The sequence below is a fragment of the Lottia gigantea genome, assembly GCF_000327385.1.
Source record: "Lottia gigantea unplaced genomic scaffold LOTGIsca_19, whole genome shotgun sequence".
Lineage (NCBI taxonomy): Eukaryota > Metazoa > Mollusca > Gastropoda > Lottiidae > Lottia > Lottia gigantea.
The window spans coordinates 1,170,135-1,183,228 of record NW_008708358.1 but is presented as its reverse complement, the minus strand read 5'-3'; the positions used below and the strand labels follow the sequence as shown (position 1 = coordinate 1,183,228).

Below are 13,094 nucleotides of genomic sequence, written 5' to 3'. Positions count from 1 at the left end.
ATATTTTGGGGCGAGATGTATATATGATCTTAATATGGAGAATATCTTTGTTAAAATGATTAGACTTTTACCCCTATTTTTCTGCATTTTATTGGGAACCGAAAAACAAACTAAAACCTTACAGTGTACAACGAGAAAAATATTGCAAAAACCTCGGCATCATCTCCTATAATTTTTACAATAATTAAATTAAGAGACAATAAAAGAATCAAAGCACCGAATTATACAAAATCAACCGTTTGGAAATATCAATTTTCTAAATAGAGAGATTAAACTTATCTTTTTAAAAGACATTCTATGACAAATTAACTGGTCAAAAATCAAAGGTTGTATCTAAATAGGATATACTCTATATTGATGATGCGTGCATCCTCTAAGCCGGCTTCAGGCCTCCTAAACACTTTACTATTGCAAATCAACAAATTTTTAATCCGGATTCAAGCAGGATTAGTACACTATAAATGTGTTAGAATTTAATTCTAATGTGGCCACGAATTTCTTTGATCAAGCCGCCGTTTTGAAATTCAGCAAAGTGGAATCGTACATTTATTTTTAATTCTTAGAAATTTGAATTTGAAGATTTCCAAATTAGTCAATGGACATAACTTCAAAACTGTTTCAATTCAAGTTTTTTTGAGGGAATTGTTTTTTAAAATACATGTCGATCAAGAAATTTTAAGGGAATTGTCTGACTTCCCCTCTCGAGAATTTTTAATAGAAATAAGTGATAAATTCAATATTTGTAATTTGTTATAACATACTAATGATTACTAATATTAAACAAAGATATAAAATTTAAATAAACAGGAAAACGGGTTCATTAACCTCTTAAAATAGAGCTAAGAATCCATACAAAACATTAGCATTTGTTTACATGTCATCGATAGGGGAGGGACCCAGGCAGTTAATTTTAAATCTACGGGCCGACCCTTTTCCGGGTTTATTTATAAAAATTATTTAATTATTCTTATCTTAGCTAAAATTTAAGTTGAAAAAATCTCGGGTTTCGATGTGGCTAAGCACTTGAAACAAATTAAAATTCAATTAATTTTTAATTTAAAAAAAAAAAAAAGGCATCGAAATGATTGTAATTATAATTTGTTAAAATAAGTGCACTGTTATTGCTTCTCTCTTAACAGTTAACAAAAAAAATACGACAGAAAATACACTTGTTCTAATGGGACGAAAGTCTGGAACACTTGGTGCTACTGCAGACTGTTCATGATACAGAAAACTGAAAGCTTGAATTCCAAAAAAGAAACAAGCAAGCGCACGTTTTGGCCAAATTTGCGGCATTGCTTAGATGTCTTTTTAAGCTTCATAATGAACGTAAAACTCCCTTCAAGTCAGGGATCCAAATCGTGCGGATTTACTGTGATGCTTTAATGGGATAATAGATTATGCTACCAAAAAACTTTCTTGATCTTATCTGCTTTTGAAATTAAGCAATAATTTTTAAACTTTAAAGGACAAAATCTGCATGTTTCGTTTCGTAATAAATACATTCAATACAATACGTAGTGTTTGTTGTAAGGGGACGTAAGTGAATAATTCAAGTTTAAATACCTACTTGTCATGGGTTGTAGTGTTTACCCTCGCACCTGCGGCCGGGGGTCATAGAGAGGGGCGTGGTAGGGCGGGATCCGTAGGTCATTATACAGATTATCTGTTAAACTAAGACTGAAGGGCAGGGACAGTAACTCTTTCCAGACAACAATTAAAAACTACTCTCCTCTATACTTCTGAAAAAGTGCGTCTTTTCGAATGTCTCTTGGATTAGTGTGGTTTTTGTGTTTCATTTCAATAATATTCAAATAATATTTTTGCATTTTGCGTCTAGTTGTTTGGATAAGAAACTCGACTGAGGCCCTGCGTTTTTGTGTTGAAATCGACAAAAGTGAGCTAATGCCAGATTCCTACTTAATCGTCTTCATTACTCATTGCGTGACGTTACCCGTCTTCATTGGCCATTTTCACTGATATGTGTACGCGACAAGAACAGAGGAAAGCTTCATTGAAACTACACAGGGGAAATAGCTCTTAAATACATTTAACTAAAGCTTCAGTCCACGTTAAACGTCTCTGCTTAAACCTATGCCACAAAACCCAATTGGCAGCTCAGGGGAGGCAATCTGTTATAGTGCAGATTTTTTTGTCATCTCCATTGGAAATCAAATGAAGATGTCTCCATTTCGTTTAGACGAATTATAAATATATAAGGAATAATAACTAAGTTTATTCTTGTACAGGTTTTAAACGTAACTTATAAAATCAAGTTACTTTTGTATTTAAAGATGGGTTTCCTTTTTTTAGTGTCAAATTAATCAAACTAGTTGATTAATTGGCGTTTCTAATGAATTATCATGTATTCTTAATCATAACATTATAAATGTCATAAATGTCCATGTCTGGATGAACAAAAAAAAAATTTTGACCTCTCTTGATCGGTCACTCATTGGAATTCTGCTGGCAATTCTATTCTAATTTAGCTAATTATGAATTAATTATGGACATGTAAGACAATCTGGTATTTTTCCGAGTCATTAGAATATCTCTACTTTCTATCCATATAAGTATTAGCATTTTCATTTTCATAAATGAAAATAATGGAACCCATCTTTAATTCTGTATAACGAAACCAATTCACTGAGCCCCGGCGATCTGAAGAAATACTCAAACACCGCCATACAATTTAACAAAGGCATTTATTTGCATATTTTTACAAATTTCTCATTGTATTTTAATTAACTTTAGAAAAAATTCTACGTTATAACAAATTACAAATTAGCTGAAAGTCGGTAAACGACTCATTAAACGCCAAGAGCACCGAGTCTCTCTTATCTTTAAAAGGACCACGTCAAGTACAACATGTGTATAAAGTTTTGACCGAATCCTTAAAAATCGCAAGACCAACCCAGAACATGCGCTATGGTGTATTAATAAATTAGTCAGTGCAATTGTATTATAGAAAAGAATATATCATATGTGCATTCTAATCTCTTGGAATTCCCTTTCACATGGATTTCATTCTGTTGATGTAATTCGCTCTATAACTATTATTGCTCTTCTATAGTATATTCGTATGTAGCTCTGTACAGAAAACGCCTCGGTCTCGGTGTAAACTCAAGTATTGTGTAGTATCCGGCTCTATATGACGTACAATACCAGCCACCTGTAAAAAAATGAAATATTCAAAAAAAAATTTGAATTGTAAAGCCTCAAATTGCCTTTTGTTTTTCATTACTTGTGCTTGTTTGCGCTATTTAGTCTCATCGCAAATGGGTCAAGGAAGCCTGTTCTGCACAAGCGCCAACTGTCTAAAGCACTATTTCTCTACCTTTAACTTGTTTGCCCAATTGGGCATTTTGATAACGGACAAGTGATGACACTTAGTGTCAAATTTGTTGGGGCACAAGAACGCCGGGCGTTCTGAAACGTCATACGGATTGCTGTAAATTGCTAATAAACAGATAACATTATCCCCTTTGCGTAGATGACACGAACTGTTCAACGGTACTTCATTCCACAATGCTATATTATTGTAGTATTTCTGATACCGTATGTGCGTTTAGAAAGCAATAAATGTATTTGACCACCGTCATGATTTTTCAAGTGGCCACCAAGGTGGGAGATCGACCTTTGCCACGACCAGTGGTTGTGAGAGAGATAAGTGCCGCCCTACACTTTAGAAATTACAATATTATAATTACCTATCGGAGTTAAAACTTGTTGCGTCGGAACCTCTATGATTCTTCCAATATTAGATCTGGTTTGAAGACAGACTCTTGACCCAGCACTATTTCCCGTTAATCGAAAAATCAAAAGCAATCGTCCCCTGGGGTAGCTCCAGTTAATCGTACCATTCAGACATCCAGTCGCTATAGTATCAACCTCCAAACCACTCAGACCATCAACCAACCTGGAATAGAAAATTACCAAAATGCTATATTGATATTCTAATGATAAAGACACCTATTACGTGTATTTTGAAACAGCTTAAGAAGCCCTCACAATAAATTGGTATGGTTGCGAATAAGAATACCGGAAATAAGTTTCGAACGCAACTCTTATTCAACTGTGTTGTGATATGCGTTCGTCACTCATGGTCACTTTCGTTATTCTCAACCATACCCAACTGGTAATCGCTATGGTGTAAGGTCTGATCAATCGCTGCAGGTATCATGAGCGCTTCGTCGAGTGAACATTGTTGCCTCATGTGATTTTTATTTGCAAAAATAGAATTTGGTCAAGATAATTATTTTGAATTTTGCAAAAAAAAAAAAAAAAAACACAAGAGGGATTTTACATATTTAAGTGAATAACAGAATCGGTGCGTCTTGGAAGCAAAATCAGAGGAAAAAGGGTAGCTGTCCATAAAACGTAAAATCATCTACTTACCCATTTCCGTATATATTACATGGCGCAGATTCGCTTTTCCTTCCTGCACAACAAACCAAACTGATCAATAAGCATATAATGGTTGCCAAAGTATTCATCTTGTATTCCCTATGTTGAACCAGCAACGTTATTTTCAAGAAGTAAGTATCACAAGTAATTTGACATCATGCTGTTCAAGATTTTATACAGGTAAATACCATGACGTCATACAGATAGTTATCGGTCATTATTTTAAGGTGAAATTTGTGTTTTATTGTGTTTTTGTAATTCAAGAGAAAAGTTATCAATGAATCAAATGTTTTGAGGGGATCATTAAGTGAATGACTCACATGTTTCGTACATAGCTGTTAAAAGGGTTGGTTTATGAAAAGACTTTTCACCGTCTGCTGAGCATGAAATAATCGCTAAAGGGTAGGTCATGTATTGAGTAATCGGAAACGATACCGTCATCAGGTTCAGTAGTCCAAGCTTTATGGCGTAAATAATACTAATGACCATATTAAGCTATGTGACGTCATTGGCATAGCATGCTCAAAGCCCATAATATATGAATATATGTTATAAATCTTTAGGCATGCTATCGTCATGTCGTTCGGTGGGAAAAGTGCTGATCGTGAATTTAACAAAAAAAAACCCTGCTATTTTCACCTTTATCAGATATGAAATAAACAGTGTGTTTTCATCTACTTTAAAAAAAAAAATTGCTCGAAGGAAAAAGGACGAAAGGCGTAGGAGTCATACCGTAGATTTTACTTTATAATTATTATACTAACGTTTATATTTCTATCTGCAAAACATTAACTTTGTTTCATGTTTCATATTCCTTTTACGTACTTGCCATTTCGTTCCATCTTGAACGATCCATGACAAATATTTGACCCACTTCGTGTCAAACTCATTAAGTTTTGTCGGATTGTGAAATTTACCTACCGTATAAGTCACGAATACGATAGGTTAGGTGGGTTGTCTCATTGCTTATTAGATTCGGTCAAATTTCAGTCTGAAGCAACAATAAAAAGTACAATAAAAAGGAAACCACTTGACTATCTGTCAAAGTCAAATAATTTACTTATGACCTGTTATGTACGAAATGATCTTTAAATCGTTTTTTTAAATTTTGTCCTTATGCCTTTGAATACATTGCATAATCATATGTTCAAACTGTATCCCAGGTCCCTGTTCCAGATAAAATCATACAATTATAATTTGTCGTTAAGTGCTGAATTTTACATTGAGAAATAACACAAGACAGATCGTGAGATATTTTGTGATCAGTGTCCAGGTTTGCAAATTGATATTGGTATAAACTGCATACTTTAAAGGGATCATAAAGAGGTTTTCTAACCTTTATATATGTTTTAGGGACAATGATAGCATCAATTTGCACCATTCCAATTTGCAAACAGACATCTTGTTCCTTAAGCAAAGGTACGATTAATCTCATCTCATCATTATCATGTAACGTTGCTTAAGGCACATGGTGGTTTCTGCAATTCCACTTACACCAAGGGCCGTATGCAGCGCTCTTACCTTGACTAAAGTTGAACTTTGGCTAAAGTCGAACTTTACAAAGTTGGGATTAAGGCTTTCATTTTCTACATTTGATAGTCAAATTTAAGCAGGACTTCCGTAAAGATCGACCGGTGCATATCTGAAGTTCGACTTATGTCTAACTTTAGCCAACGTTTAGGTAAAGTACGAGCGCTGCATATGGCCCCCAGTGTTTGATGACATCACATTGATGATTGAAAATTGGAATGGTGCAAATTCTTGCTATCGTGCTACCGATACATATAAAAAAATTAGGAAACCTCTTTACAATCCCTTTAACATACTAGACAACAAGACTTTCACTGTCTGCGAGCTCCAGTTCTGTCAATTAATATGGATATGCAATATAGACTTTCGCCTGAAGTTATCAGTTCTCACTTGCTGGCACCGCGTGTTCTGAATTATAATAGAGACTATTGGAATATTATGGGTGTTTGTTGTTTATGTACTTAATATAAAAAAAAAAGTTTTTATAATAATTTAATAAAAATTCATTAAAATATATTGATTACATCAACACTTAAAGTAACGTGGGCGTTACTATATCTGTACGGTTTATCATCAATGTTATAGCTAAAAGAGCACCTCCCATTAGATATACTAATTTTATAATTCTGGTACAAAAAGGAAATGTTTTGATTTTTTTGAAAGAATAGCGCTATGATTAGGTCATACATTAAGATAGATTTTTATAAAAGGTAATAATTTCACGCGAGTCTGAATTTGCAGCAACAAAAACATGGAAAAGAAAATATCTTTCCACTTTCTTGCTGGATTGATCATTTAAGTTGTTTTAATTTCCTAAAAAATACTGCATAATCTATATTAAAATCACAATGTATTCACCTGAGGGCTAGATTTAACCTTCGTACAGTATTTTTACTGCTCCACTTTCAATCGTGGTTTATTTTTTTTTATTTGAGTAAAAGATATAAATTTTTATTTTGAATACTTCTGTATACTAAATGCAAAAAAGCAGGCTCAAAACAATGTCTATAGACCCCCTCCCCCATAAACTGAATACAATTGTCAAAACTGTTTCTCGTTACATTTAGTTTTACTTTTAGACCATAATGAAAATCAGCAAACCCATTGCAACTTTGACAGTATTTTTTCTTTCTTTCACTCAAATATTTACATATTTTTGAGTTATTCTTGTTACATTGTTTTAAGTTTCTAACATTCCGACAAAGATAACGTATCAACGACAATCTTCAACAGAACAAACTAACCGGATAATAAAAACACCTACTACCCACCCTCCAAAGAAAAATTGACATTACACACGAATTTTTACTCTTTTGTGTAAAATTTCTAACAGTAAAACAAATGAACATAGAGCAAGGCAGCTGGATATGAATATTAACAGAACTGTAACATCATGCATTTCTATTTCTTTGGCAGTCATGGGTGTATCACAAAATCCTTTACGTCTTTGTGGCCACCATTTCTTTGTCGAGACATCAAGAATACCCCCAGTTGTCAGAGATCGCATTCTGAAAAGGTAATATTTAAATTAGTAGCAGCATTTTGACGAAGAATGAATTAAACTTAAGATTCATTACATCATCACTATTTAGCGCATACGAGGACGGTGGGGGTTGGTACATTTGTCTGGAAAAAGTTTTTGCACCCCAAATTGTACCCCCGCCTTATTTCTGACTCTAAAATTTGAATATGATATTTAGACGTTTTGGCACTAAACCGATGTCAAAATGCACCGAATTTTTTTTTAGACGCTCCATAGGGAGCTGTGACATTTTGAAACAGCCCCCCCCCCCTCCAATTTAGCCAGTTCCCCCCTTAGAGTGGTCCCCTCACCCCCTATTTGTGCCCCTAGTGTTGGTAGGCTGGCGCCGCCACTAGGCATAACATCATCATCATCTTTCTAATGATGTGTTTTAAATTTTATAAAGTGCATACTTACACTCTTTCCAGATCATATATCAAAGGAGAGCCTTTAGCTACTGCTAGTCCATATTGTTGATAATACACATCTTCCATCAACACAATATCACAGTTGTTCACATAGATATACGATACAGAGGCATAATCAGAAATATACACATAATCACCGGCCAATACCCGTGCTAAGTGTATACTGTTATTAGAGCTTTTGGAATCAGGGTCTTCCTTACCATATCTTTCTAATTTTGCACTAAATTTCTGTAAGAATGGATCCTTTGATTTCTGTAAAAATGAAATATGTAATGAATTTCAGTTATACTGTTTGAATTATATATTTTGCATCGACTGTGTTAAAAGTATAACAGTAAGCGATTTAAATGTCGATCAAGATGATATGGTTTAGAATTCCAGAACTCTATGCATTTAATTGTTGTAAAGCTGAGAAGGGAATAATATACAGCTTCAGACCGATAAATGCGTCTTCTTTTTACACTATCGAAATGTGTACATTTTATATGAACTATACCTAACTGCCAGTATACAGCTTTAAGATCTAGAACTAGGGAATGTGGAATTTGTTTTGATTCTTTGATATTCATCTTCACAAAACTAGCAAAAAACATCAATGTTGGTGTTTTGTGAAGTGCCATCACTCAAGTCCATACAAAACCGTACACTTCTCGTTTCGTACCGATGAAGTGTATAGTTCATCCCGAATATACATCTTTAACTAAATAACAATCTAAAAGTCAAAAAGCTAACAAAATCAATGAGCTCTTCCAATTAATCATATACAGTTTTATATTGATAGAAAGTAAGCATTTGTGAAGAGCTTAATATAAAGGTTGATGGGATGTCAAATAATATTGACTGGCACACCATATTCAACTTTACATTAAGAATACAATACATTACTTTTAAAGATATAGTGTAGGCAGCAGGAGTCACTAATCCGATTTTATAATCGCTGTTGTAGACATCATTTAGATCTTTGAAATATTCAGACGTTCGTTTATCAGTGAAGAAAGCAACTAGATTGCCTTTATATACAGCTGCTATTATCACACAAAATATCCAGAAAAATGACAGGGAAATTCTGCCGGAAAGTGAACCAACCTCCAGAGCGCCACCTGAAAGGATAAAGTATACCACAAGAGCACTGTGAGCAGTGAGCAATTGTCTCTTTAACATTCATTCTCTTAGACTATAAGTTTCAAAACACACCAAATAAAACGGCGAAGTAATTTCCGAAAATTGAAGATAAAGTGCCATAGATAACAAACCTTGATTTAGAAGAATGCGCAACACGTCAAAAACCAGATTCTTTAATTGCATGCTGTACCCAGATTGGTAGTAAGGGTGGTATTTCTCTTGTAACCAGAAGATTATACAGAATCCCGAAAATGTGGCAAAAACAATTAACCATACTTGCAGTTGGAATGGCTTGGTATAGATCATTTTCAATGATTCTGCAGGTTTTAATCTATAAGTTGGCATTACGGTATCGGTAAAATGCATTGGTAATACATAGTCCAGAATCTGAAGACGATCTTGAGTAACAGATGATGGTGCACATAAGATATCATGATCCTAAAATAAAAGCATAAATCAGTCCCATTGAAGAAAAGCATATCGGCAAATATATTGGACAAGATTAAATAAAATGAGCATTAAATTAGTTAACATCCGATTCCTCTGTTACATTTCGGGGAAGGGAGGGTTTGATTCTCCCAAATGTGCAGGCCTAAGGGTGGAGCAGACGCTTTATTTAGAAATTTGGATTAAGGGTCTTCATCTTGGGTTATTTGCAGATGTTCCGCATATCCATTTCTCAAAAAACAATGAATGAATAAATATTCCGCACATTCTTTTCTCATCAAAAAAGAGATGAAAGAATGAACGACCAAACGAAAAAACGAATGAAGTGAATTTTGGCTTACCCCGCTTTGTATTTTGTAGAATAGGCCTGTTTTTGTTCCATTTATAATACCAGCCCAATCACTTTCAATATCATCGTAGAATGAATACCTAAATTCACAAAAAAAAAGATTCGACTTCGTAGATGGTAGATAAACTATATTAAATGCAGGGGCCTGATATGATAACTTTATTCAAAATGTCATTAGTATTCCAGTGACTTGGTTGAAAATCGATTTTAAATTCAGCTTTATTGAAATTGCTTCACTCACGTAAAGTTTAAAGTACTAGAAATAATATCCATCAAATCTACCAAATACCCAACGAGCTTTACTGATCCATTCTCGTGTTTTTCGTCAATGAATGATGGCCACTGAAAAGACAGATTATAAAGATATTATTGCTGTGAGCCGCTGAATGCCAAGCAACGACAGCGTTTATGTCCTGTCCTTTAAACAAAACTGCAAAAGATTTGCAGTCGTAATTATATTTCAAATATTTTTCAAAATGATATATAGTCGCAGTTGTGGTCAGAAGTGAAAGTTATTACAACAAGAGCGTCATTGTAGATACAGTAGAAAAAAGATGAAGCGTAATCACACTTATCACACTACTGTATATGGACCGTACGTCGTTTTTCGCACCTTTATACAAAATCTCTATCATTAAGTCTGTAAATACTTTACCAATTTAGTTAGAACCTTAATGTGACGACCGTTATAACCATTTACCATATTAGGGAATGCAAGCCCAGGATCATAACCACTAGATATGTTAACATAACAAAATTTTGGCCCAGCCTTGGATATCAACAATGTTGCTGCTCCTCTACAGCTTTTCTACAATGAAAAGGTAAAATTCTTAATTATGGTCATCTTGTTTCTTGGCGTTAATGCCTAATTCGAAGGGTCTCAACTAATCCCCCACCCTCCATCTTCACAATGTTAAGCTATTATGAACTAATACCTCGACACAAACGATAAGCCATAATATTTACAGTCTTTCAGAGGTTCTGTCGGCTGTATTCGCTATCATAAAATGCAACCAAATTGCTGCATTCCGTGAATCAAGAAAAGTGCTTATGATTCTACCTTTCTTGGCCTCAGTATAATTCTATATTTAAATATTCCATATATAATTTCAGATTTTGTTACAGATCAAACTTTTGAAACACACCTGTGTATCGGTATGGATGACAAACAGATTATCAAATACTTGAACTGTCGCCATAAGTAGGCCAATATCAATTTCTCTCTCGAATATAATCCATTTCGACCAGTGGCGTATATTAATAGTTTTATTGGAATTTTCATCGATTCTGTTGATCTACAAACATAATTAGGCCTAAATGAGCACGTGTTTTATATAATATTTTAAAACTACAACTCCTCGGTACATTAAAAAAACAGAATATTTTCTTGTACATATGCTCTAATTCATAAAAATCAATTCCTGACACTCCTTTGCCATGGTATCCTGGCATGATAGGTACATGGTGTTGAGCGTGGATTCCTTGAACACACATGACCAGTTCCCCGCCTCTTCATCTTTATAAGCACCACACCCCCCGACCCTTCCACTGCACCTTCCTTAAATCGGTCTCCTTTACGTAAAGTTCCACAGTGTAGAATCATATGACCAAATCTTTACCACTGGGTCAAGGACATCAAGAAACACACCCAGTTACAAGTTTGGCTATATTGATAAGAGACGGACTTCAACTCGTAAAAATACGAAACAGTTTCTTCCTACCAATTGTAAAATGTTGATGATCAGCTCGTCAGATGTAAGAACCACAAATTGCATATATTTTCCGCTATTTTGAATTGCGATACTTCTCAAGCAGTTGATAGCTTCGCCTTCTGACATTGTATCGACGGCCAGAAGAAAATATTTATGGAAATCTATATCTAGCCAGATTCTTGACTCATTATTTGCTGGAAAAAGAGAAAAACATTCCTTGTCCTGAATTCTGCGTCAAAACATATAAACTTTCAGTTTGCTACTCGTGAATTAAAGGATATTACTGTAATATTGGGCGCCAATGGTAGAAAAAGAGGGCAAAGAGTCCAAATATTTGGGAATTCATTTGTAAGAACAGTGGTGGATGGTCTCCTTGCAAGGTGTTGAGATTAATTTCATTATGCCTCAAAATAACTCTTTGATTGGAAAGAATGACATACTTTTAGTGGCGGCGCAGGCTGAGTCAAGGGGGTGGGGGGACTGCTGAGGCTGAATTCAAATTTTCGCCAAATTTTGGAGAATAAAGGTAGACATTTAGATTTGTTGAAAATGAAGTGGGGATACTGGGGGTGCAAAGTACATTTCTAGGGGGCAAATGCCCCCCCCCCCCCCACCCCTGTACGCCGCCACTGCTTTCATTGCTTCTATAGTAAGCCTCCACATATTCTACACCCGACATACCTTCAGAGTCATACATAAAAATTAAAACATCATTTTCATCTGATTTCATAACAATCTCTTTCACTAAATCTACTGTTACTGCGTTAAAACTGGTATCTGGAAAATTCAGATGAGTGTAAATTTGGCTGGACCACACATAGGCTTTAGCATGTATGTCCTAACCCTTATTTCCTAAGCCTTAGACACATCTAAGGTTATGCAAAAATTTGAAATGTTGCAATTTCAAGACTTAAGAATCGTCAACTGGCCGTTATCAAGTGTTATCAAGGTTGAGTCCGACAGCTAAATTCGGCGGTCGGATACTGCTAGAACTGGCGGCAACTGCAAACGCCGATACGTTCTGGTCTGCAAGCAACCGTTGAAAATGCAGTTTTTCTCTCACTCTCTGTGAGTCAGAATGACGATCTGAGTAAACAATACGACTAGATATCAACCAATCTCGGACATAAAAGAAGAAAAAAACATTCAAATATCAACTTACAACTTACCATTCTGTATCGTCATAGTAAACTCCAGTCCGAACGTGACAAGAACAAGTACAGCAAACATTTTCACACTTACAACCACGAATGGCGAGAATACCAGACACCGACTGTTGACTCGATGGAAAAAATTGTCAACAGCAGCGTGTAATAATTCAACATCAATTTCCATTTTTTTTATTTGCTTAAAAATCCACATTAAATGCGTCCCATATTTATCTTTGATTCCTTTCAAACAGAAATCAATTTTAGTTTCACCATTTAATATTATCTTTGGAACATTTCAACACGTACGAGAAAAATAATAAAGGTTTTTGCTCAATTTACGCTGTACTAAAGAGTTCATACTTGTATGATAGTCCGAATCTTAAAGACCGATATACCAGCCTCTATTAGGATATATTTTTGAATGTC

General features: G+C 34.8%; 2 protein-coding genes across 2 annotated transcripts; both read right to left on the bottom strand.

The window, feature by feature from the left end:
- Window positions 1-2,687: 2,687 nt before the first annotated feature.
- LOTGIDRAFT_231372 (hypothetical protein) lies at window positions 2,688-4,543 on the bottom strand. Its single transcript, XM_009052744.1, has 3 exons — window positions 4,399-4,543; window positions 3,711-3,919; window positions 2,688-3,172 (listed from the first exon to the last, which is right to left on the bottom strand). Exons 1-3 carry the CDS (start codon window positions 4,494-4,496, stop codon window positions 3,057-3,059), a joined length of 423 nt encoding a protein of 140 aa, XP_009050992.1. The 5' UTR covers window positions 4,497-4,543; the 3' UTR covers window positions 2,688-3,056.
- Window positions 4,544-7,228: 2,685 nt separating this feature from the next.
- On the bottom strand, window positions 7,229-12,852 carry LOTGIDRAFT_159083 (hypothetical protein; the record flags this gene model as incomplete). Its single annotated transcript, XM_009052743.1, has 11 exons — window positions 7,229-7,445; window positions 7,877-8,139; window positions 8,773-8,987; window positions 9,141-9,447; window positions 9,798-9,885; window positions 10,047-10,147; window positions 10,506-10,613; window positions 10,951-11,100; window positions 11,527-11,711; window positions 12,199-12,294; window positions 12,687-12,852. 11 exons carry the CDS (start codon window positions 12,850-12,852, stop codon window positions 7,229-7,231), a joined length of 1,896 nt encoding a protein of 631 aa, XP_009050991.1.
- Between the last annotated feature and the right edge of the window lie 242 nt (window positions 12,853-13,094).

What these genes read in the sequence shown, in the direction of transcription:
- LOTGIDRAFT_231372 (XM_009052744.1), bottom strand. Translation starts at nt 4,496, where the DNA reads ATGAATACTTTGGCAACCATTATATGCTTATTGATCAGTTTGGTTTGT. An exon ending in TGTAATATATACGGAAATGG is followed by an intron (nt 3,920 to 4,398) that starts GTAAGTAGATGA and finishes TTTCTATTCCAG; the next exon opens with GTTGGTTGATGGTCTGAGTG. An exon ending in ACAAGTTTTAACTCCGATAG is followed by an intron (nt 3,173 to 3,710) that starts GTAATTATAATA and finishes ATTTTTTTACAG; the next exon opens with GTGGCTGGTATTGTACGTCA.